Source organism: Python bivittatus, unplaced genomic scaffold, assembly GCF_059951505.1.
Source record: "Python bivittatus isolate LINGU-HERP-01145 unplaced genomic scaffold, Pbiv_v1 ctg000690_np1212, whole genome shotgun sequence".
Lineage (NCBI taxonomy): Eukaryota > Metazoa > Chordata > Lepidosauria > Squamata > Pythonidae > Python > Python bivittatus.
In genome coordinates, this window is record NW_028277096.1 from 7,586,952 (window position 1) to 7,613,228 (window position 26,277).

General features: G+C 41.7%; 1 protein-coding gene across 1 annotated transcript in view; it reads left to right on the forward strand.

Annotated features, from left to right (window-relative positions):
• The window catches only part of RNF43 (ring finger protein 43), a 45,197-nt gene extending 19,910 nt beyond the window's left edge, over positions 1 to 25,287 (forward strand). Inside the window, exons 4-10 of the mRNA XM_007429040.4 lie at positions 5,386 to 5,460; positions 11,086 to 11,217; positions 13,249 to 13,350; positions 14,392 to 14,547; positions 15,382 to 15,484; positions 20,291 to 21,736; positions 23,067 to 25,287. Coding sequence (XP_007429102.1) covers positions 5,386 to 5,460; positions 11,086 to 11,217; positions 13,249 to 13,350; positions 14,392 to 14,547; positions 15,382 to 15,484; positions 20,291 to 21,736; positions 23,067 to 23,110 — 2,058 coding nt within the window. The 3' untranslated portion in view covers positions 23,111 to 25,287. The remainder of the gene's footprint in view (positions 1 to 5,385; positions 5,461 to 11,085; positions 11,218 to 13,248; positions 13,351 to 14,391; positions 14,548 to 15,381; positions 15,485 to 20,290; positions 21,737 to 23,066) is intronic.
• Positions 25,288 to 26,277: the final 990 nt, after the last annotated feature.

A 26,277-nucleotide genomic window follows, 5' to 3' on the forward strand; every position in this document is an offset into this window, starting at 1 on the left:
GCAAAGCTTAAGCTCTCTCAATTCCCAACCTCCCAGGGCAACCCTGGAGCCTGAGATCTGCAGTGCCTTTGATCTTACAGCTGAGAAGTTGTGCCGCTAACCTCTGACCTCCCTGTTCCAGGCAGGTTCGACAATTGCAAGCCAGCCTGCTGGAGCAATTCTGGCGGATACCTGCTCACACACGCTTTCCAAGGACGCTGAGATCAAAGGCAGCTGCTGAGAGCGTTCCAGCCTCTGCACTTTGCTCATCAGACTTCCTCTTTTCCTTCCTTCCTAAGGAGGCAGGTGTTAACCATTTCTGTGCCAGAATTGTCCACGACTGACTCTTCAGTGTTAGAGGTGCTAGGAACTATAGTGATAGTAGCAAATCCTCCCCCCTTACCAGTAAAGGGACTGGTGGTGTACTCCAAAGGCCTGATTGTGCCCTTCTAATCCCAGGGCCTCAGGCCTTTGGAGAAGACACTTTTAACCTTCTTGCCCAGTTTGGAGAGATTTGAACTGGCCAGTGCTAGGCTAAATGGATCTTTGGTCTCATCTAGAAGGAGCTTTTTTTTTTCTTACCCATAAGAATTATCAATGGGGATTCTATCTTCAGAGGCAACATACTCCAGAGTAGCAGATTTTGAGAGAAAACAACTAGAAGATCCTTGCTAGTGGTTTTCCTTTTGGGGCAGGGGTGGGGGAAGGGAGGGACCCAATTGGTTGGCTGCTGTCGGAAATAGGAATACTGGACTAGATGAGTTTTACAGCAGGTCCAGTTAGAGCTTTTCTTATAATCTCTATATTCTTGCCGTGACACTTTTTCATTTCTCAGTTTGTAATTATCAGTCTAGCTCTGAACTGCTTCAGTGGAGCAAACATGGAGAGTAACAGTTATTCCAAAGTGATATCCCAAAAGCACATGATACTCAACAGCAGGGATAACCCTTTTCCTTTTTTTAGTAATGTTTTTTTTAATTTTGATGTTTTATGTATTTATATATATTTATGGTTTTAATGTTTTGTGTGAGTCGCCCAGGGTCCCCCATTTGCGGGAGATGGGCGGGGGAGAAAATAAATAAATAGATAAATAAATAAATAAATAAATAAATGCAAATTTGGGGGCTGAACTTACACTTGGCCTTTGAATGATGTGCTGGGGACTGCACTCCAAAACAAGAATAGGACTAGGATAGAAATGATATTGGATTTAATTTAAATATGTCTTAATTAGATAGAGTTAGTGCAATTTCACACTATACATTTAGGGTTAGGGTTAGGGTTAGCAATGCATGCTTCAAAAATAATTTGGCAGAAGTGCTTCAGATCTTGTGCAAGGGCAGCTCTTCTCTGATGTTCATTAAAGCTCACACATCTCTTTTCAAAGTATGAGTCTGAAAAAAGATGCCACTGCTTTAAGAGCTTCATTAAATGTGCACTGCTTTAATGATTTGACTCTTTAAAACAGCAGCATCTTACAGAAAACCTGAAGAAAAGCTTATACACATTAATGATTAGCAGAAGAGTGCTATGTTCATGTGAGGTGTGAATTACTTCTTCTGAATCATTTTCAAAGCATGCATAGCTCAAATATTTAGTATTTGATGATAGATTTTGGAGGAACACCATACAAAACTTTAGAAGGTCATATGTGGCCTGGGTTTCATAGATTAAGCTCTGATGAACATGTTCAGATCAACTCTAGGAACCTGTTCTAAGCCGTCTTAAATTGCATGGATGATAGGTGGTTACAAATCTAATAGTATAGTGGCTTGTTTAAATAGTATGCATACTACAGTTGATATTAGCCAAAAGATCAAGAAGTGATGAAGAATGTCAGTCATTTGGTTATATTAACATTTGAATAACAGAAGCAGTTGTTAGGTGGTCATAATATGCATTAATAGAGTAATGGATATTTTGGGACTGAGCCTTAGCATCTGTATGTCATCACAGCTATCCCCAAATGAGCGTGTTCCAACTGTATTGGCTTTCAACTCAGTCAGCCTCCAGGTTGTTTGGAGATTATGGCATACAAAATTCAATAGATTTAGAAGGTACCAAGTTGGGGTAGGTTGTGCTATATTTAGAAATTAAGAGGATACTGTTTCACTTTTGATAACGGGACCTTTTGAAGCATTATTCACTATATCCCTCAAGAGCTACCTCCCACGACTCTTTTTTTTTAATATATTTTTTAAAATGGAAGGCAGAATAAATTTAATTTGATTTGGAGGAACTGAGCTTTCCCTTGGGCAGTATGGAATAGCTTTTGAATAGGCAGTTGATTTTTGAGGTTTAGCATTCACAAAACATGTACAATCCAAATTACCTACAGGTGGAAGTTGGGGGCGGGTTGGGGGGAAGAGAGGCCAGCAAACAAACAAGCCAAGAAATGGATTGTGGATAAGATTGTAGCAGAGGGCCTTTGCCTGTGCTCAGGGCATTTGCAAGACAGTAACGTATGGATGTCACCAAAAGGTCTAGGGCTACAATGTTCAGCCCCTTTTTTCCTAGGTTTTTGGGATGGGGTTTACTAAGATAACATTGAGCTTATTGGATTTTAATGCACCTATTTGATTATTTTCTTTTTTTTTTAACTGCCCTCCTGTGATTTGGTGGTTTGCCATTGCATAGGGTCTTATGGAGTTTCAGACCACAGAAGGGGGCTGTGGGCTGTTTGTGGCCTAAGGGTTACCCACTTTCTGATTAGTGTAAGGATGGTTGCAAAGATCAAGGCCAGCAGAGACTATTTGCTACCTCAGTTGTCAAGTGATATGTCTCTGGATTCTGAGCAACATTGCAAGGGATTCTGGAGACATGATTTTGATAGCGCACAGCTTTTGTACCAACATGAAAAATGTCACCTCCCAAAGGAACAGGTTGCAAAATCATCAAAGGTATATTTTCTGGCATTGCACCAATCCTGATAGCCAGTGAGTTTCTGGGAATTGGGTGAGGAAGGAGGGAGAAAGACATTGGCAATCGTGACTCCAGAGGACCTGAAAGAAGTTGGTCTTGCAGTGGTTGTGTATAATTGCAAACGGGGGATGAATTTACAGAGAAGGGAAGGGGGAAGCAAAAAGAGCCAAGGAGTCACTATTATGTAGGCTTGGCTCAGGAGAGGCCCATTCTGGCAGCGTTCCTTTGCAGAAAGGCTGAGTCGCTATGCTTTGGCCTTCCTATCCCAACTCAACCATTCCATCTGCAGGGCAGTGTAGATTAAATACTGCCTTTAGCATTAAACCTATCCGTCAGGGTACTAGGAAGAAGAGAAAGGAGAGTCATCACATGTCCTGTGAGGAAGAAAAATGCAGAGCGTTCCCTGTTTATACCATCCAGTTACTCAAATAGGTAGGTGCTCTTAATGCACCTGGAGAGTGTGCCTGTTCCCTGTATATTCTGAGCATACATGAACCGTGCCTGCTTCATTTAAGCCTTTAACATACACGGAGTGCCCTGATGTTGGTACTGCTTTCCCCATGGATATGTTAACTCTAGAACCTGCTAGGGCTCAACCCAAGATCTTAGAGTGATAAGAAAATGGAGTGCTTTCAAGTGTCTGCCTGTGTCCTTTGCTCACCTCCAACTATCAGATCTTAAAGGACGGGTTAGATCTTCTGAGGGACTAATTCCCAAATTCCTGCTTCAGGGAGAGGCTGAGCCCAGCAGTGCCCACTGCCCCTTTGTTTGCCTTTTTCATGTGCATGCCTGAAGGCTGCCCGCACTAAAGCTCAGAACTGGCGAAAAGCCCCGGCTGAATGGCTCATACAGCCCCAGGCTTTGGTGAGGCTGGGCTGCGGTTCACATCCTAGGCTTTGAAGCAGAGCCAGCGGGTGGCTTTGGGGCCTGCTGGGCCTGGCAGGGATCCAGTGCCAATAGGATGTGGGGGAGGGAGGCAGGTGAGCCAGCTAGCCAGGGCGGAAGGGGTGGGGAAGGGAATTTAAGGTAGACTAAAGAGATGTGGGAGCAGGCGTGTGCGCTGTGGTGCTTGGGTGGAAGAGGTGCTTTCAGTGTGGGACAGGAACAGAGGAGAGCTTTGTTCCTCCAAGCAGGGCTGGGCTGGGCTGGGCTGGAGAGGAGGGCAGTGGGAAGTCAAAGTCCTGGATGGCTCCTGAGCTTTTCCACAGAGAGGCAGGATCACACCTTGCTGACCCAGAGCGGGCTTGCCTTTTGTTCGCGGCTGCGGCATTCCTCTCTTTAGGGCTGAACCCAGGAATCAGTATCTGTGTGTGTAGTAAGGAGAAGATACTTCTTGGGAGCCAGGTTTCTATGTTACATACTCACAGACGCACACCCACAAGTCACAGATCACTTTCTTGGTTACCTCGGATTTGATGCAGTTCTTGCCTTTGCAGCAGATGAAAGGCTGGAGAGAGGCTGTCCTTTCAGTGCAATAGGCCTTTCCTCCAGTTCTAGTTTAAGAGAGTCTTTAATGGGAGATGCCAAGGACTGAAGCAAAAAGCAGGTCTCAATGCGCCAGTGTTGTGGCCCATCCCTAAGTCCTAATTATAGTCTGGACCTACTCTGAAAGCATGCTGACTCATTTTAACATTTGCATCTCATGATACTGCTCCGCTACTCATGGCCACTGATTTATGTGGTTTCTGTATTTTAACATATTGTTACATTTCTCTTTTTAAGCTGGATAAAAGATGTTTTAAAGTTGCACACTGCCTAGAGATACATAGTATGACAGCTGATATATGCCTATTTTAAATAAATGGAGGTACCGGACCTCTCCTACTTCAAATAGAGAGCACCTACCAAGGATTCAGATGAGATGCTGCAGGGAGCTGGTTGTGCCAGTCAAGTTCCATTTTGAGTGTCCATGAGTGTGGCAAGTAGGCGGTGCATTGCTTTGGCTCATTGTGGGCACAGTCTGCTGGGAACATCTCCCAGGCTCAGGGAGGAAGAGAGCTGTTTGAGTGTTCTAAACATCTGAACATCTTGGATAGGCTGGGAGTGCAATTTACAGATGCCAAGATACCTAGAACTCCCCCGATTTCACACACTCCTTCGTGGCAATTTCCTCCTTGTGAATTGTGATATCATTATACAACTCTAAACATATTCTTCCCCCTTCTCCCAAACTGAGATTGTATTCTGTAAATGTATAGGTGAATAAATGAATGCATCATTTAGAAGTGAAGAGCTGACTTTTTATGAAGTGAGGGTCTCCCAAGTCCAGTAGCCTGCTGTCCAATTGCCAGTCAGGTGGTCCTGTGAAAGACACAGGTAACTCAATTAAAAACAGGCCTTCTTTTCCCACAGATGGGGACCACAGAATAAACGTCCAACCTAGCCATTGAGGTTGATAACAAAGAGTGAGAGGGGCTGCCCTGTCACAACGATGCAGTTATTCACATATATTCTCTTGAACTCTTCCTTTTCCTCTCTTTGCAGGCAAAACTGGCAGGGGAGAGGGGAGCTCGGGCTGTTCTTTTTGACATTACGGATGACCAGAGTGCTGCTGATCAGGTAAGGAGAGAGGAAGGGAAAATGTCCCTTTCTTGTTTTAACAGATTAGCTTTTAAAAAGAAGTTGGGAGCTAACATCTACTCCTCCCACTCCTCCCTTTTTAAATATTTTTGAATTTTTATTAGTTTGCCAGTTAGATGACCTGACAAAAGGACCATCTTCAGAGGGGCCACTATGAATTGGGACAGTTGATAAGTGGGTGGGCAAATAGACATCCCAGAATCTCATTTGAGCTGACTTGCACAACCTGGTTCTCTTCTCTCTTCATCCCTGGGTAGCCCTGTTTCCTCAGACTCTACTCCCCCATTGTGTTTCCTTCCCTAGGGAGCTGTCAGTTCCATTTCTTTCCATACATGTGAAACATGTTGGTTACCAGGCATGGAAATGGATATGAGAAGAGGGCAACTATGATGTAAAGCAGCCGCTAGTCAGAAAATATTTTATACCTCCTTAAGGAGAGGACCCAGTGATATTATGTAAAGTAACTTCTGGGAGAAAAGAAAGCACTGTTAATATTCTCTTATATTGGCTTGTAAATGACTCCCTTTCCTCCTGTGTCAGGCGACCCGCAAAAACAAAAATATTGTAACTGCCTTTTCATCAGATATACAGATTTTCCCATCTGGGGCAGGTAGCCTCATATTTCCTAATGTTAGGCATGGCATTCTGCCAACATGAAACATGATTCCTGGAAAGTGGAACTAAACAGTGCTTGGTTTCTTAAGTGAAAGTGAATGTGGCCCAAGTATTCTTTGGAATCCAGTTCTGTCATTCCAGATCCACAAGATATTGTTTCATATTCTTTTACCATTAAAATGGAATACTAGGAAAACAGTGTTCAGGGATTTCCTTTGGTGCCTCTTGATTATGTAGACTTCAGGGTGTCTTCCAGTCTTGGAACTAGAAATGCATAAGTTCATTGTTGATTAGCAAGGACATCTTGTAATCCTGTTCAAGAGAAGTACACATAGTCCTCAAGTTACAACCATTTGTTCAGCGACTGTTCAAAGTTACAACAGTGCTGAAAAAATGGACTTATGACTGGTCCCTGAAGTTATGGCCATTGCAGCGCCTCCCCCGGTCATGTGATTGCGATCTGGACGCTTGGCAACCTGTTCACACTTATGACTGGTTGCCAAGCACCCAGCGATCACGTGATCGCCATTTGCAACCTTCCCTGCTGGCTTCCCACAAGCAAAGTCAATGGGGAAGCTGGCAGGGAAGGTCACAAGTCACTCAGGTAAGTCTCCCCCACCCACCATGGCCTTTCTTCGCTCATATGCAGCACACCCTCCTCCCCCCTTGTCTTGCTTGCATGCAAACACTGTGCCCTCCTTCACTCGCACGCACCGCACCCTCCTTTGCTTGCTCACATGCACCAGCACCCTCCTTCCCCATTTGCTTACTTGCATGCACCATGCCCCCTTTGCACTGCAGCTCTAGGGCTTTGCAGGAGGAAGGAGAAAACCTCACAAACAGCTAGCAGCTTCCAATGTGAGTTGCAGGGCATGGTGTGTGTGTGCGAGTGAGTGAAGGGGGAAGGAGGGCACTGGTGTGTGCGAGCAAGCAAAGGGGAAAGGAGGGCCAAGAAGCCCCTGAGCCGCAGCATGCCAAGCAGCCCCAGAGCCACACAGTTCTGGGGCTACTTGCTGCCCCGCAAGGCAGGGTACAGGGCGGCCAAAAGGGCAGAGATGTGGGGGGAGATATGCAGGTGGGGAGAGTTGGAGACAGTTCCTTACCTTACTGAGGCTGAAGGCTAGGAGGGACCAAGCCTGGAATGGCTTGGATTGGGGTGGGTCCTTGGCTAACGACCGGTGGAATTCGTTTAACAACAGCAATGGGGATTGCCAGGATTGCCGTTGCTAAGCGATATGGTCATGTGATGTCTTGCTTTATGACCACATCAGTTAGCAATGAAAATTCTAGTCCCAATTGTGGTTGTAAGTCGAGGACTACCTGTCTTTTTAATGCCAATCAGATTCATTTAGAAAGCAGTAGGACTTCTATTTTCTCAGGGTCTCTAACGGCCTTTTCCTCACTTGCACTTAACGATGGCACAAACTTCTCCTAGCAACATCTTTTTTCTGTCCCCATGACATTGTCTTCATCTCATCCCTGGCCCATGAAAGAGAGTGCCTTAAGTCATAGAATCACAGAGTGTAAGGGTTGGAGGAGACTTTTGAAACCATCTGGTCCAACTCCTTTCCTAGTGCAGGAATACACTTGTACAGCAATTGTCCTTAACTGTACTAGCGTTCAAGTAACATTTGTTCTGACACCTTCCAAGGGCAGCCAGGATATGTATAAATTATTTTAGGTTAGAGGGAAATTAGGTGACTGTTGTGATTTGAAACAGAGGCAGTTGAGAAAGGATATGGATTGGCAGTGGAGGACAGCAGATGTAATGCTTGTATAATTTTTGCCACCTCAGTAATGGGTGAAGAGCACTTAATTCAACGGGCAACGCCCTATGTATCTGGAAATCATGCCACCCTTCCAGTTCAGAGTCTGGAGGACAAGGTATCCCTATCCCATTCCTATATACCTAAGTCTTGAACCTCCCTTTGCAAGATTGGTAGGCATATTGTTTGGCCAATAGCCAAGGCTTGCCCAAATTAGTAGACCCAGCCTTATAATTTATCACTTAATACAGTTTCTACTATATAGATAACCATGACAATGCACATCTCTCTCTCTCATACACACACATGCACACACTAATAGAATACAGAGAAAAGCAGTCAGAAGAATTGTATTAGTTAAATTCCACTTATCAATACCTAGCCATATAAATAAAAATATATCAGGGCTATCGGACTTCAGTGGTCAAAGCTTAAGACTGGAAAGAAAATGACACCAGACAGTGAAGATATTGAGGCATTAATGGTAGATTGTATATACTTAACTTCATCTTCTTCATTGCTTTTTACTTCATCTAATAACTTAACTCAAGCATCCCCAAACAGTGCTTTCCAGATGTTTTAGGCTAGAGCTGTCATCATTCAGTCCAGCAGATAATTGGATTATAGCAATTGAAGTCCAAGATATCTGAAGAGCAGTGGGCAGGGAAAGGCTGGTTTGGCTTGATGTACAGCAAAATGCAGTATAGTGGTTAAGAAGTTGAACTGAGGTAAGGGAAACTCAGGTAAATCGTCCACTTTCAGCCCAGCCTACATCATGGCATTGATACAGAGGGAGAGGGGAGGGAAGGGCGCCTTGAGCTCTTGGTGGGAAGGTAGGACGTAAAGAAAAAATAAAAGGAATAAAATATTCTCTCTTCACATTTTGAGAAAAGGAGGCCAAGATCAATACATTCAATTTCCTAGGCTGTAACCTTTGAAATAGCTAACAGATAATTTCATTTGGTTTTATAATTCTTTTTCCCAAGGCTGCTATTATTGATGCTCATAGTTTTGAAGACTGAATGTTTGCATCAGCAAATACCATCTTAAATCCACATGTTTTATGATGATACTTGCTTTTGCTCCTGTTAACCCAGTGTGAATTGGGGAGACAAGATAGAAATTTCAACTAATTGTGATTAGTCAGTATGGCAAAAAAGCACCCAGGGCATGCTTTGCAATTAACATCATGTGCAGGAAAACTCAAAGACAAAGAGCAAGACCGACTAAATACAGGTAAGAGCCTGCATTAAGGACTACCTTGTGGCAATAAGGGTGGTGAAATGTGTTTATTTCTCCACCCTTATTGTGTCTGCAGATAGCTGGCCAGTGACCCTGTTTTGAGTGACTCAGTCCCTTCTGGGTAAGTGGGGTTGGGGGATCCCTTGCAGGGTCATTGTGAGAATTACGCTCAGCATCTGATGGATAAAGTCACTTGGATCTGCTTGGAGTTATGCTGTCCAGTTATCTGGACTGAGTTTGATCCAATTACTTCCAAAGAAGTGGACAGGGTCCTTGGGATGCTACCTGTGTGTTAGATCCATGCCCTCCTGGCTGGTTAAAGCCTCCCAAGAGGTGACAGGTGCCACAGGGCCTGACTCTCTCTCTGGTCCTATTTAATATCAATATGAAGCCACCAGGTATGGTTCAGCACAGGATGAAGTTTCATCAGTATGCTGAGGACACTCAGTTGTACATCTATGCCTCAGGCCGTCCAAGTGATGCTGTTGAAGCGGTTTCATTTTCCTAGTGCCTAGAGGCTATGCAGGTCTGGATGGGAAGGAACCAGCTTCATCTCAACCCTGACAACCCTGAGTAACTGTGAATTTTAGAGCCCTCCATATCTGACAATTTTCCATCGTTAACTCTGAATGGGGTTACGTTCCCTCAGGCAGAGTTCGTGTGCAGTCTGGGGTCTTCCTGGACTTGCAGCTCCTACCTGAGGAGCAAATGGCAGCTATGGCCAGGAGGGCCTTCACACAAATACATTTTGTATACCAGTTGCACCCATTCCTGGATTGGGAGGCACTGCTCATAGTCACCTTAGTCACCCTCCTGAATGGACAGTTGCAACACACTCTACATGGAGCCGACCTTGAAAAGTATTTAGAAGCATCAGCTGGCCCAGAATGCAGTGGCATGTGCAGTATTGCATGCACCATAGTACACCCATATAACACACGGCTACATGAACTGCACTGGCTCCCAGTAGATTTCTGTTTGTACTTCAAGGGGCTGGTTGTCACCTTTAAAGTGCTACATGGCATGGAGCCAAGATAACTGAGGGACTAGCTCTCCCTAATGGTTTCTGTTTGACCCACTAGATCTGGCAGAATGGGCATGTTCCTGGTCTCCTCAGTGAGGCAATATCACTTAGTGGGTCTAGGAAGCATGCCTTCTCTGTCATGGTGCCTGCCATATGGAGCAGCTTCCCCCCAGAGATACAGATGACCCCAACCTTACTGACTCTTCCCTCAGGCATTGGAGCCAGGCTGTTAGTTCTGAAGCTCCAGCATAGATGTATGGCATGGGTGTCCTAAGATATTAATGAGGAACTTCAGCCTGGGGTGTGTGTGTATATTACAGCTGTTGATGTTTTATATTTTATGGCTGCTGCCCAGAGTTTCATTGGATCGATTTTTTTTTTATCCGCACTCAGTCGTTACCGATTCTGCGGCGACTGTCTGGACGCGTCCCTGCAGTTTTCAAGGCAAGGTGTTTCGGAAGTGGTTTGCCATTGCCTCCTTCCTAGAGCAGAGCCCAGCTGGCGAGCGCAGGAGGCAGGGTTTCCGTTGCTTCGTGCCTTTTTCGGGTGTGCGCGGCTTCCGCATTACCAGCAACTGCTCCCTTCTCCCATGCAAGCGCCGCCAGCATTATAAATTCATTAAACAAAGAAACAAACTCAGTGTAAGAGGGCTCACTAGTTAATCAGAATGGAGCACCGTTTGGATTTCAGACTTCAGGAATCAAGATATCTTGATGGTCTCACCTGGTCATTAGGATTGCCTTCTCAACACTAAACTGACTGCTAAGGAAGCAGTTTTATGGGCAATATTGTATGACTCTGTGAGATTTTAAGATAGGCATCTCCCCAACAGAGATGGGACTTGAACTCGGTCTTTGCTAAAACATGTTAAGGAAAGATTTCCAGGTTTCTCCCAAGCCAAATGGGTGTTTTGTAGAATGGTCCAGAGAGGCCAGCTCACCTTCCATCTCTCCGCAGCTGAGGAAGCCTCGAGGGCTGAGTCACCCTGTTGTTCTGATCTGGGGCCACAATGCTGAACTTCTGATGAGAGTGGTGAACAATAACCGTGAAGCCCATGTGAAGATTGAGGTGAAGGAAATGCCAGCTTGGGTGAGTGAGCACCTGAGTTTTTCTTTCCTGGATTCTTAATGGAAATCTGAGGTCACTGTCACAAGTAATGACGATTAAATATGTATGCTTTAACTTGCCCATTTTTCAGTTTTATCACAGCCAACTCACAGTAATTATCCATGGTTTTGTGCTATCTTCGGTTGCATTTTTGTCTCCCCCTTAGCTTAGGACAACCTTTCTCAAATTAGTTTCTCTTCCAGATGTGTTGGATTGCAACTCTCATCCCTCTCCAGCCAACCTAGATGTGGGAGGCTGCTGAGTGGGGAAATTTAGCTAAGGCATATTTATGATATGTATGCTTCTGGTATTCATAATTTTGTATTCATCCTGTCTTCATGCCCACGTTTAGCTGCTCTGGAGGAGGCTTTTGTTTCTTTTATCTGTCTACTTCTGTCATCCTTCACCTGCACCTTGGTAATTCCCCACTTCAGCTATTTTTGGCTTTCCCATCAAAGCCCTCAAAGATGATGCCACAGGTCCCATCACTGTGCAGATCTGCTTCATGATAGGTTTTGATCCCCTCTTCCTCCTTTTTCGCTGTTGCTCTCAGCTGTTGTTTTGCTTCTTTGGCGGATGGTCCTGCTTTTTTTCCCCAAACTGTTTGCTGAATGTCTTTAATTCTCTGCTTTGGACATTTATCTTTGAAGTAAAAAAAAAAAAAATGGAACTGAGATTGTTTCTTGCCCCTTTTCTTGGAATTGCCCATTAGTTTTAATTATTTTCTAAAAAGAATTTAGTTGGTTGCCAAATCTGCACATATCAGTGTTTTCTGTATTTATCCTCACATGCTTTTCTTCAGGCCCAATTTATGGTGATTTTTTTCCTGCTGCTGTATCTGTAATGGCTTTTTTGATTAATTCTTAGCTCTTAGCGCTCTACGTGAGCTTGAGCTCTAAATCTAGATTCCTTCACCTCATATGATAATTCCGCCTTCCCAGTCTGGCTCAATAACTTATTTGTTACAGACCTGTAGTGATCCTCCTTTGGCTTCTCGTCTTGTTCTCTACCTTTGTTGCCTTGGATGTCTTTCATCTAGATGCCCGTCAGTCCAGCTTTCCAGCTTACTACTCTAGAGAACCACTCAGACCTATCTTAATGGCCTTTTCTTTGGTAATGTGCGAGCTTTTATTCCGCTCTTGTTTAGTTATAATACTGTCAGACTTTTTTTCTTAGTAAACCTGTTGTTGATTGGGGGTAGGGTTTGTTCTTAATAGTTTTCATTCCTGTTTCCTTGTTTGTCCTTTTTGTACTCAGATTTCTCATTCTTTATCCTTTCTCTTCTCTGCTGATGTCCCTCATATTTCTAGCCTTAATCCCCCTCTATATTTTTATAATTCTTTCCCAAATAGATTTTTCTGTACCTGGAATTTAAGTATCATTTTATGTTGATTATATCTAGCCATAACTTTTGATATTTCTGATGTTTTCTGCCTAATCATCACCATCTGAAACTTAATATTCTAGTGTGGAATTTCTAGTTATTCCAGCTTAATCTAACCTTTTCTCCTTTTTGCATTAGCAATATTTATGTCTCCTTCTTTTCTCCTGCATGTTACCATGATACTGTTTGATTTCATGCTCAGATGAATTATTTTATTTAATAAAATTAATAACTAAATTATAGGATCAGTATAGTGTAAACAGATCTAATGCAGCTCAAAATAATGTCATTATAAGGACATGGAACAAACAGATTATAATGGTCATTATTGTTATTTACTTAATTTATTTCTCACTTTTTCCAAGAAATTCAAAAAAATGCACTTGGTTTTCATCTGCCTATAATCTCATTCTCTTCTTCCTGTCCCATTAATTCTCAGAACAACTCTGTGAATTAGGTCTGGCTAAGTGTCAGTGGTGGGCTCAAAGTTAACCAGTGAATGCTATGGGTGAATAGAGATTTGAATTGACACTTAATCACTCCACTATTCTGACTTGTTTTGGCATATCATGTGAGTGTGCCCACTGGAATTAATGGCAGCGCCCTAATCCCTTGTGTCTTTCCAACAGCCAGACTATGATGTTTGGATACTCCTCACCGTTGTGAGCACTGTATTGGTCATTGTCATAATCTTCTTTGTTCGCACTCGTTGTCAGCCAGGCAGAAATCAGGTAAGAATTCTTTAGTTGCACTCCATCTGATGTTGAATGTTCTCAATCCTTCAGAGAGGGTTCTTCTCTGTAGTACTATAATACTAGTAATACTTTGCTTGGTGCTTTGGTCCTGTGGCCCACGTGGTCATGAGAGTCTTTGTACTGTAACCTAAGCCCCCATGGAATCTGAACTATAAGTTTTGGGTGCCAGACACATATTTTACAGTGGCACCCAAAACATCACAAAGCCCAACCAGAACTGGATATTATATCATTCCAAACCTGTATTTGTAGTTTGTTTAATACTTACACTTTTGCCGCTTCATTTCTGGAGACTCTGAGCAGCAGGTTGTCTTACTTCAAGAGTAAGAAATCTTTTGGGGCAGGTGGGCACAATTAAATTTTGATCTGACCATAAAGAGGAGATCTTTCAGAAGGTTTTTTTCAGGCACTCTGACAAAGTAGGTACATGGTGAGCTTAACTAGTACCTTATTTATTTATTATTAAATGTATGTACCACCCATCTCCCATCAACTTTTAATGTTCATTTATGAGGAAGCTAGATTCTCCTCCTCTTCTGGCTCAGCCTAGCCTCCCAGCAGCAGTTCAAAGGGTCAGGTTATCTTGTCTGCAGTCTACCAACCATATCTGCTATACATTGTGCTGCAACCAGCACAGGGTTACAAGAGTTCTCTGGATTCTCCTGAAATTCTCTTGACTTTGTATAGGTGGGTTTCCATTGCCACTGCCATAGCAATGGTGCTGCACCACACCTTGGACTCTGTAGGAAGATATGGTTCCCTAAAGAAGCCACATTTAAACCCACTTCAAGCTGGACAGGATAAGGTAGTAGTTTCCAGACAATGGTATTATCTTAGCCATGAATTTTACTCCTCTCCATCTCCTGCAAGATTTCAAAAGCGTGGCTTTCTAGTAAATAACTAGAAGCACAAGTAGTAAATAACCTGACGCATAAGAACTATTGGGACCCATAGTCAGCTGTGCAGGAAGTGAGGCCCTGGAAGATTTCCTCCCTCTATTTTCTCATCCTTCCTCAGACAAATGTGCAGGAAGTGACCCTACAAGCAATCAACCGGCTGGCCATACGGCGGTATCAGGCCCCCCATCACCAAGCCCCAACAGGGGACTCTGTTAGCACCTGCAGTTCTCCTCCCATATGTGCAATCTGCTTGGAAGAATTTTGTGAGGGGCAGGTAAGCATCCTTTTCTGGGACTGGGAGTTCTTATGTAGGTTCTCAGGTCGAACAGGCAGGGCCTTCACATCATACTATGGTGAGTGAGAAGAAGAATGCCAAAGCTTCCTGTTGTCAGGGCAAGGTGAAAACCAAGTCTAGCCAATCTGTGGATGTTTAAGTGATAAAAACATGGCTCTTTACACGTGCATTTTGTTTTCTAGCATTCCTTAGTGTGCAGTGAGGTGGAGTGCTCTTGGATCTAAAATGCATCTCTGCATTTTTAGTGCATTTTTCATATGACGAAAACAGCATCGTGCTGCAAGTTCTGCCCTTTTGGGCAGTATGATGTCACAATGCATGTAGAAAAGGGGCAGGCGTGTGCTACCATGCTGGTTAGATCACTCTGACTACCCTTTCCTGCCCAGCCACCCCCCGAAGAGATCAGTCTGGCCCCATCTGCGAACCAGAGAAGGAGCAGTATCAGCAAACTTTGTAACTATGAACTAATACCTATTTTTCTTCCTCCCTCCCAATCTTTAGACTATCTTATTTTAATCTTTATAAATCATCATTCTGTAACTTTTTTCACCCATAAACTAGATTAAAAATTATGAAACCTCAAATGAGTAGTGAGGTTTGGGAGACAGAGATATGTTTTCACATGACTGTGGTTCCTAAATCTCATTACTTGTTTGAAGCTAAGAGATTTGACCACATTCCCACCAATCCTTTCCAGTGAGATGTGCCATAAGAAAGCAGGAGACTGACCTACCCAAATCAAGACTCTTTCTTCCTTTACCTTTGAATCTAGATCACTGCCTTCCCATCCCACTGCCTTCTCCTACTTTACAGGAACTACGGATCATCACCTGTTCCCATGAGTTCCATCGGCAGTGTGTGGACCCTTGGCTCCAGCAGCACCAAACGTGTCCATTATGCATGTTCAACATTGTTGGTAAGACTGAGCAGAAAAGTGGCCAATCTCTGAGAGTAGTAATTAAGATCAGACATGCTGGATCAGTCCTAAGACTATACAGTGCACAATCAGATGCCTCTGGGAACTCCACAAACAGACAATGGGCACAATACTCTGCTCCCACTGTGGTTCTCAGCCACTAGAATTCAGAGGTATTCTACCTATGAGCATGAAAATTCTGAGTTATTCAACAAGAGATCCATAGCATCTATAGAGCTTCCATAAAGTATTTTATAAATTACTTGGGTTGGATGTGAAGGATGCAGCTGTTGCTTCTTAGAGCATCAGAATTGGCTGATATTGTATCCCTAGAATGTTATCTAAGTGGATGGACTGTGTTTTACTGGGCTATCTGCTTGGTATTGGATGGACTGCAGAACCTGTTTGCATTACGTATTGAGGGCTAGACAGGAGAATGGGGAAAACATTTGGATAAAATTCAAGATTTCTAGTGAATGGAAGTGGTTAAATGCTTAAATAACATGCTCAATTAGGACAAGGCCAGCTTAATATCATTTTAATTCATTTTTATTGCTTTAGCATACAGAAAAAAGAAAACAACAACAACAAAAGAAAAATACAAACCACAGAAAAAAGAGACAGGAGCATGCACGTATTAAAAAGTTTAGAATTAAACAAAGCATAACATCTTAAGTACGTAAATTTATTTGAGGAACCACTTCTACCTGATTATGTCTACCTGCTCCATTGGGTCTGGCCTAAGAGGCATGCTCTAGGTTCAGTCTGCTAAGAAATCCCATCTAGTGGGGCCGGGGAAGAGATCCTTTTCATTGTGGCACCCACCCTTTGGAATATCATTCCTCCAGAGCAGTGTCTCTCAGCCTTGGCAACTTTAAGACGTGTGGGCTTCAACTCTCAGAATTCTGGGAGTTGAAGTCCACACATCTTAAAGTAGCCAAGGTTGAGAAACACTCCTCCAGAGATTAGATTGGCCCTTTTAGTCAGCCTTAGAGACTTGGTTTTGCCTGAGCCCAAACACTGGTTATGTTAACTTGTTACCCTGGCTCCTATTTCTATGTATGTTATTTTTTGTTTTTCTGTTTTTAGGCTTTTATATTTTTTTTATACTGTTAGCAACTCAGAATCATGAATTTGAGATGGGCAGCCATATAAATTAAAATAATAAATAAATAAAATAATATCAGTCTTGTCATTACATTGAGCCAGTTTATAAGCAAACAGTGAACAAATATCATCAATCTTAGTTTGTAAATCCAGGTGAAACTGTATTTCCATTGTAAAAGAGTAACCTTTTTGCTCACATCTGATAAATCCATAGCCCCTCATATATTGATGAACTGCAAATTTTTGGCATATAATTCAAACTCATGTTATTTTTCCCAAAAGCATATTAACATGGATATTAAACCAAAATAGAATGGTAGTTGTGTGGCAAGCTCATATCACTTATGTCAGCGTCCCCTCTATCAAATATTTTGTTGAATTAGTCTCATCTAATTCCCTGGACTAGGACGTGCAACAATAACTCATGCTTTTACCGTGCATTTGAACTATGGCTCTGAACTCTAAATGGGGCTGCCTTTGGAAGCAATTTGGAAGCTACAGTTGACACAGAATGCAGTGGTCAGGCTGCTATCAGGGGAAATACCACATATCTTGTGATTGCTGTACTGGTAGCCAGTCAGGTTTGGGGCCAAGTCAGAGTGCTAGACATGACTTATAAAGCCTTATGTAGCTTGACAGAGAGTTACCTTAGGGACCATATTATACAAAATATCTATACTATTAGGACTTCAAGTGTTGGTTAAGATCCAGTCTCTGCAAGATGGGAGAAGGCCATAGGCTAGAAAGCAGGCCTTCTCTTTTTTTTAATTAAATTTTTGAATAGAATAAATTTTTGAGTAGAATAAAAGTATAACAAATTCAAAGAAAAATAAAAAGAGAAAAATATTTAAAGAAAAATAAGAAAAAGGGAAAATGAAAGCAAGTCTTCTCTGTGGTTCCCCTCAAATTGTGGAATATGTTGCCCCCCCCCCCCAGAGTGACCCCTTCAAGCTTGGCATTCAAGCATTTTTAAAAAATGGGCATTCTATACTTAGTTAATGTTGTAACTAAAAATCTGAAAAGACATCCTTGGCAAATTCTGTGAGACATCTCATCATCTCATATCATAGACTGTAAGCCCCCCTGCAAAGTTGCCCTGAATTCTGAACTGACATAATATTGAGCAGGTGAACTACTTCAAATACCTGAGCTTTGTAATCCATTCCTTGGGAAAATGTGGGAAAACACCCACATTTTGCAATGCCCACATTGCTCTATCCACTTTGAATGCCCAGAAACCCTTCTTCTATGCAGAGGAATGGTATATCCCAACAGCACTCAAATTATTTGAAGCCAAGATGTTGGCACAGCTGCTTTATAGGACTCAAACCCTGGTGTCAACCCTGCTAAACTGGGGATCCCAAGCTGAAAAGGAGCCGAGGACTTACTAAAGAATAAAATATTGGTAGGCTTCTTTCGATTTTGACTAAAGTTAACATTTTGAAGGGAGGGTTTATATTAGTAGACAGTTTTGAAGAAAAACTGCAACATTATGGATTCCCCCATGGGACATTACTGGTCCTGGGACAGGATCAGACTATGTTAATTTTTTATAAAAAGATCCTTAGGATAGTTGTATGCAATAAACCACCTTTGAGGATTGTATTAGAAAATTGTATGTATTTCTTCAAACCATCAAAGAACTTAGATCACTTAACAATCTGTAAATATCAAAGAGCCTTTTTATTGCTGCAGTTTAATATTCTACCATCAGCAGAAGATTGTCTATGTAAAAAGGGTTTGTCCATGTGGCTTAGGGCTGTTCAATTATTGGCTTATATCTTGCTATGTTGCAACTTTTATAGAGGTCTTAGAAATTATGTGGTGGAGCCCCTAGTTAAGACATTCCTTGAGTGTCCTGATGAATTTCATGTTCAATATCTCTTATTGGGTAAAGATCCTAAAACAACATACACTGTGGCTAAATTTGCATTATTAGCATGCAGAACTTTCCAGCAGTTAGATAAGATGTAGTCTAGGTGAGGGTAGCTGCTTTACTGTTGCACAGTAATTCGATTCATTTTTTATTGTATTGCTGTTCTCTATTTTTTTTATCTAAGATTGTAAATTAAATTTGATTTGATCTGATATTGTAGATTGTAAACAAATCTCACCACAATAGGACTAGGTGTCTCTACTTAGTGCATATTAGCAGTTCTAATTTCCAGACTGTATCCTGGCTGCAATGAAAAAAATCTCACATGTAAATTTCTCTATAAAAAACTATTATAGACTGATCTTGCTCAATATTATACCCTATGTTTAAAATTGTAAATTCTATGAAGCAGACCCTGTAAATGGGTCATGTTATCTAGAACATCTTTATTTACTTCAATGCTGTTTCAATAGCTGTGGCATATTTATCAGAATTCTCAAGCTATATTCTTTTTTCCATATTAGTCAACATTTAGCCTTTTAATTTTCATTTTCTAATGTAAAGAATTCTCTGTCTTGTCCTCAAAACCTTTAGTTTCACCTCATCCAGTGCTGTTTTTATCTGCACAAATTCAGTCTTTCTAAAAGGCGGTAAATCATGAGAAAGGGCTTTTAAGTAGATAAGCAACTCCATGTAGCTGTCTGTTACTTTCTTAGCAACTCTCTCTTGTGGATCAGAAATAATTTTGGCTTTTAAATGTACTTAGGTCCAAACGACGTAGGTCATTTGGATGAGGGGGTGACTCTTGCTTTCTCTGCCTTCTTGATTTCAAACTCATAATTGATCACCACAGAGTTATAAATCAAATGAAGAAAGGCAAAAAGAGATTTCCACATATCAGTTGAGCGTTAAAGCAGTCAAAAGATGGTGGAAGATTGAGACTGCAAATTTAGCATCACTCCACACCAAATGGAAAGTCAGGTTAACATAGGATTAAGCCTCTGTTCCACTTGCTAGGTCAACAGGGTAGAGTGGCTCTGCAAAAATAGGGCTCCTCTAGTTACACCATCTTGGTTGTTTGTTTTGGTTCTGAGTCCCTCATGAATGCATGGATAGGGCAGAAAAGAGTTGGGGTAAGGATTAAGGCTCCCACCCAATTCTAATGGTCCACCCTAGATTGGGCTACTCCAGATTTTTCTTTTTCTTTTTTTCTAAAACTATAAAAAAAAAGAAAAAGCCATCCAGTTTCCATAAAGGAGGCTGAAATACCTGTGAAGTTGTCTGCTCCCAAACTGATGGAGCAGCTTTGTTCTTTGCTGATTGTCTGCCACTGCTTTATCAGGTAAGTCATTTATTCAGGCACTGAGGCAGATTAACAGTCTTATAATATTTCTTGGTAGGGCTGGGAGAGACCCCTGTCTGAAATTGTGAGAGCCATTGCATATCAGTGCAAAATGAACCATATTAAGATTGATGGCCTAATAGTCTGACTCAGAATAAACTTTCATTTGTTTGTATTACTTTAGTGTTGAGTTCAGACTGGAGTCTCCAGATACTTTGCAGTCAAACTGCTGCAATAGTTAGTTCATCAAGAAACAGAGTGGCTGGAAAGAATCTGGCTGCCCAAGTTAAAGATGTTGGTCATTACCAAGGCACAGTGAGACCCTGTGCCTGCTTCTGTGTGTTGAGACATTGCAAACCCATTTAGATAAAAAAGATGCTTGCTAGTCCTAGAGAAGATTTTTTTTCTAGAGTTACCATACTGTGTGATTAGGATTCACTAGGGTTTAGAATCTCTGCTCAAAATTAATTTTCTTTTCCAGATCGGATTCCCCCTATTTTACCTAGGCATTCTCGTGAGGATCAACACAATTCTGGATCTAGACAGAGGCCTCATTTATTCCGGCAACGACCAGGGCATGCCTTGTACCACTTCTCACGGACTGTCCCTCAAATGCCCCCCAGGAACTGCTCTTCAGTGGGTTCCCATGGCCACCCTTTCTTCCACTCTCCTGAACTCTCCCAGTTGGATTTTGGAACTATGCATTACTTGCCCTATAGGCCAATTGGCTTTGAGCCTTGGTGTGGCCACCAAGCCCCTCTCAGCAGAAGCCTGTTACTTTCTCAGCATCACCTGGAGTCACCAGTGTGTGAGCCAACCCTGCCCTCTCATAGGCTGTGTCTGCTTGAACACCAGCCCTCTTGCCAAGGTCTCAGGGCTCCCCTTGCAGCTCAGCTTAATCATGCTGTTCCTTTACACCGAGGAATTCGTCATGGGAGGCATCATCACCACCATAGTAGTGGTTCTGGAGAGAGTTATCTTACAGAGCCCAGTGGATACCTTCCTGATGGCCCTGGTAGTGACTCCAGTTCAGGCCCTTGCCATGGCAGCTCCAGTGACTCCATGTTGAATTGCACTGACATCAGCCTTCAGGCTATCCATGGCAGTTGCTCTACTTTTCATAGCTCCCTGAGCAGCGATTATGATCCATTCGCCTTCTGTGGCTCAGAGAAGTTGACCACAGAGAACAAACAAGATCCTTCTTCATCTGGGAGGGATCCACAGCCTCATTCAGTAGATTCAGTGGTAACAGGTAGAGCACAGCTAGCCAGTAATCATGTCCACTATCATCACCATCACCACAGGCATCACCATTATGGGCGGAAACCTTCAGACTGTCCAAATGACAGGTCAAGCCAAGAGTCCAATCCACGCAAGATGAAATATTCCAGGACAAAGGTGGGATCACAAAGCACCTCGGTACAAAAAAGGACAGAAAAAATGCAATCCCTAGATCTTTCTTCAGTTAGACAAGGACATACTGAACTTTATTTGGCAGATGGGTCTGATATTAGCATGAAAGCCAGTAGCCAAGCTGGAACTATTGGACTGTGGGGTACTCAGAAACACCATGTGCAAATCCACCCAGGTAGAAGGAGATGGAAGTGTCCTCTTGAGACTTCTCCTGAGGACTCCAGCATGACCCCAGAATGCAGAATTGCTAGCCATCCTGTTGGTTCTAGAAACCACTGTTCCCCAGAAATTCAGCCTCTTTTAGTAAGTGGTTCCTCTGTGCATAATTTTGCAGCCTTGCCGGAGGTATCAAAATGCTTGACTCCATGTTTTATCATGGAACCCCAGAAAAAGAGAGACAGGCTGGGACAATTGGACTGTGAACCCACATTTCCAGAAGAATGTTCAGAGATGAATTCCACAGGAAACAACACAAGCTCTTACCTCAGTAATCGAGTTCTGCAAAACCTTCAGGGTAAGTTTGAACCCTTAAGAGTCTCATATATCTTTATTTTCCAGGATCATGTCACCTTTATTTTCCACCTGCAGTATGTAGACAGTACTTTTGGAAAACTTTTAACAGCTGTCTTAAAAATGTATGTCAGAGCTTCCCCCATAGAATTCTGGGAATAGAAGCTAGTTTGCTAGTTGGCTTTAATACAATCCTGGTTTTAAGGAATATATTAAAATATAACCCGCCCAGAGTCACTTCACAGTGAGATGGCCGATGACAGATCTGAAAATATATATTTCTTTTTTCATTATAATATGGATGGGATGGGAACTTTTGATCAAAGATACCAACTCCTGCAGTTCATGGGAACTCAAGCATGACTCTGCTTTGCTGATCCTGTACTTCTTTCTAGGAGTCAGGACTTAAACATGCTCTTCATTGGCAGCACTTTCAAATATTTCAAGTAATATTACAAACTGGAATGCTTTTTGTTAAAGCATTGTTTGATAAAGGAAATGTGCTCCAATGGATACAGATGGAGGTGTCTCATCTGCATTGGTTGGGCATTGGACTAAACGATTTATGAAGTAGCATCCAACTCAAATTATGCTATTCCATCTGAAATTCTGCCTCTTCTGTGAACATACTGTCTGTATAAAATTTCTCCATAAGCATTTCTGTATAAAGTGGCTTGCAATATATTAATATATAACAAAGAACACAAAATTATGTATCAAGAACGCAATATAAATTTAAATATCAACATTTGATAGGTCTAGCTGTCTGTCAAAACATATTCCAATGACAAAAATGCTATAATTGGTGGGTGGTTTCTTGGTAATTAGTGATATTCAGAAATGGAGTGTGTCAAAACTCAAACTTTAATTAATACCGGTATAATTTTCTGCCGTCTCAAAGATGGATGGATAGATTTTAAACTGAGTCATAAGGAATGGCCCTAAAGCTTGGACACTGCCATCAACAAACTTTATAGCTATTCACAGTCCAACTTAGTTCTGATAATGGTGATAGCTTTACAGTAGTAAATTGGAGAGAAAAGGAATAACTTTAAGATTCCCAGGTTTCAAAAAGTTTATGGCTTTGAATTGTGCCTGAAAATGGATTGGAATATGTTGGATTGGAATATGAAATGAGTACAGTGTTGACATTAATGTCATGTCTTCAGTGTCCATTTTATCTGCCTTGCAACTTCATTGTAAGAGCAAATCTAATGAAGATCTAATATCACTTAAAGGTCTTGAGACTTAAGACTTAAATATCAATTTAGGTTGCAGTTGATGAACTTAAAAAGAGATCCATTCTCAATCTAGTTGCTTTTTTTTAATTACAGGATCTACAGAAGATATCCCCAATGTGTATGAACATTCAGTTTGATGTGAGGTGAACTTCACTGTCTGACAGCCTAAGAGAAGAGAACTGATCAGAAACTCAATGAGAATGGGCTTTCTTACAAACTCTTCATGCCTCTTTTATTGATGATGCAGTACTTAAATCCTTACTAAGTTTTCTGTCCAGACAATTCAACCCACAAGTGGTCACCTGCCTGTCAGAACCTAACTTATATGCCAGTGTCACTTGCATTTATTTTTGGAAGCTGCCATTTGAAGATGTTTCCATTTGTTTCAATAGAGGATCCTTACTATTCATATTGTTCCTTAAAGAGAGCGGAGTGAGATCATTTAAAATTTCTAGGGGGAAAAAAACCAACCTAAGGTTCATTGATATCTTTTTTCTTAACTGCAAAATGGAGTTCAGGAACAATCCTACACTTTCAACCCATTCCAAGAGCATATATGATACTATGCAGGACATCAATGCAGTTTGAAATTAGGCAGAGAAATAATTCAATTCTTCTGCTAATGTTTTCTTCTGATGTTCCAGTGGGTGGCCTTGGTTTAAAATTAATGTAGTTTGTAAGATCCAAAGTCTCTTCCCCATCCCCAACTAAGTGAACATTGGAGATCACTCTGGTTCTGTCTCATAGGAATGTTGTTATTGCTCAGTTTGCCAAGAAATCTAGAAGATGCGCACCTCCTTCCTTCTGAATACCAGTCTGCTATGTCAGATAGTAGCATGGGAGAATTCCAAACCTGCTTCATGTGAATTACAGCTATTGGCCGCACTAATTGATACACCTGATCCTTGAGGAGCAAAAAGACGTAATAGCGCTAGTTATTTTATTTTAGATCATTTAGAAAACTGAGTTGAGACATGGTAGATTGTAATATTTCAAGATGCCATAAACTAGCAACTTCTGTTAACTACAGAAACCCAGTTCTTCACACGCATTTCAGCCCTAGATTGGCACTGATATGGAGGGGAGAGTGCTTTCAGAGGCTGAATTTGGACCAAGAATCTCTGTGCCTAGCTCTTTAGATTGTCAAAAAATAAACAAACTACCCCCCCCCAAAAAAAACAACAGGGATGCCCAGACATTTCCTGGTGACTTTGCCATAATAGGCCCAAGATTTCAGTTCTTCTCAGAGGAGCCCTGATCAGAGATTTAAACCCTTCTTTTTCGTCCTCACCCCCAGCATTCTGCTACTTCACAGCATACCCCACGTGAATATTATTTCCTCCTCCTCCTCCTCCCTACTACTACTACTCAGTGTCCAATTGTGAATAGGTAACAATTCCAATCTGAGGACAGTCATGCTGCACTTTACATATGGAAGACAAAGAGCTGAACTTGGTGGAATTAGAGTTAATATTTTCAGGTACCTGTTTTTCTCAAGGCCTTCTTATTGCTATGGGTGAATACAGACAAGCAGTTAGTAACTGGTGTGCATAAAACACCATCCTGAGGCATAATTGGATAGCAACTTGCTTACTAAGTTGTTATACATGCTGTGATAAGTTACCAATTGGTAAATATCACCAGTAGTCAAACATCAAGCTTTGGGATGTTAATATGGTACTGTTGTAAATGTGCTCTCATGTGGCAAAATAGAGATGTAATTATGGATATTTTTCTTACTGAACACATTCTGAACACACTCTGGCATCTTATATTTACTTATCTGTAGGTACAGATCAGTCTACATCCACACTACTGACTTAAATCTGCCTGAGAATAATCAGTATGCTTACCAAACTAATGGTCCCTGAATTCTCTGGGGAGAAACTCTGTCAATTGAATTGGCATAAAGAATGATATAAATCTGTGCTTTAGATATACTCACAATCTCACTGAATATAGAAGAGCATTAACTCCTGAAGCATTGCAAAGACATTCACCCTCTGGGTAAGATTTTGAATGGGACATAAATGAAAAACTGTATTCCTCTCTAGAGAACCTGCCAAAGGTTAAAAAGGGATTACAGGCCTTTTGAGAGGTAAGCAGGGAAACTAAGAGGTGTCTGCTTATTACTGTCACCTTTCCTCATAATGCATTGCAACTAATGAAAGTGTACCAAATTGGCCAGAGATACATCTTTATAATTTTGTAGGGTTAATGGAAACACAAGATATATATTTGGAGTTTATTATTTTTTATTCATTTCACATTTGATAAAATAATGTAAGGAAAGTGTAGATCAGGCTAGACACAGCTGTGATTTCTATGAACTGGAGGTAGAAAGAGGGGGAACATGTTTTGCATGCAAAAGGTGGCAAATTCAAACCATGCATTTCCAGCATAAGCTGGGTAAGGCCCCTGATCTGTAGTGCTTTCCAAGATTTAAATCAGGATTGCTGAGCTACCTGGGCTGATAGTATGATAGCATGTCTGGGACTTCTGGTGATTATAGTTCTACACCATCTAGAGGGCACTAGGTTGAAGGAGTTTGATGTAGATGACACTGACAAGACCAATCAGTGGTCTAGCTGATTCTAAGCTTTTGTTCTTAATGCAGGTAAAAAAAAATGCTGAAAATTCACAGGAATTGCTGCTGGGTGGTTTTGTACATCCTTTGATGAATAGTTAACCAAAAATTGGATGTGAAGTTAGAGACACACTCATGGATAAAGAGGGATCATGGCATGTAGGTGTTAGAAAGCTGTAAATGCAAGAAAACACATTTAATCAAGTTTATGGGAAATAGGGGATTCAGCCCTAAAATGTATTAAAAAGTCCCATAGGTAAGAAAGCATTGTATCATAGGATAAAGACTTAAGTTGCTTTGGAAGAGATTTATGTTCCCCTTGGGTACAGAACAGGAACAGAGTAACCAGGTCTTTTCATAAGTAAAGGGACACCCCAAGTCATAGGTGGTGGGTTCTATGGAGCTACCACTGCCTTATTGGTGAAGTTCTGTGGGATGTTTTCTACCATATTACCCAACAGGGAGAGCATCCTAAATTCAAAATTCTTCCCCCTCAGCCCTCGCCCCCCACTCAAAAAATCCAGGAACATTATACAGAAAAAAATCTGTCCTGTTATCTCATTCTCACTGACTTTAAGACATGTACCCAACTCCTCTCCCACACTTCAAAGTTACACTTTTGGGGGAAAATACTAGTCTTTTCAGGTCAATTCACAATTTCTAGTATGCTGGGAGTACCTCAAATGGAGCAATTTAATGGCAACTATAAAAGAGTAG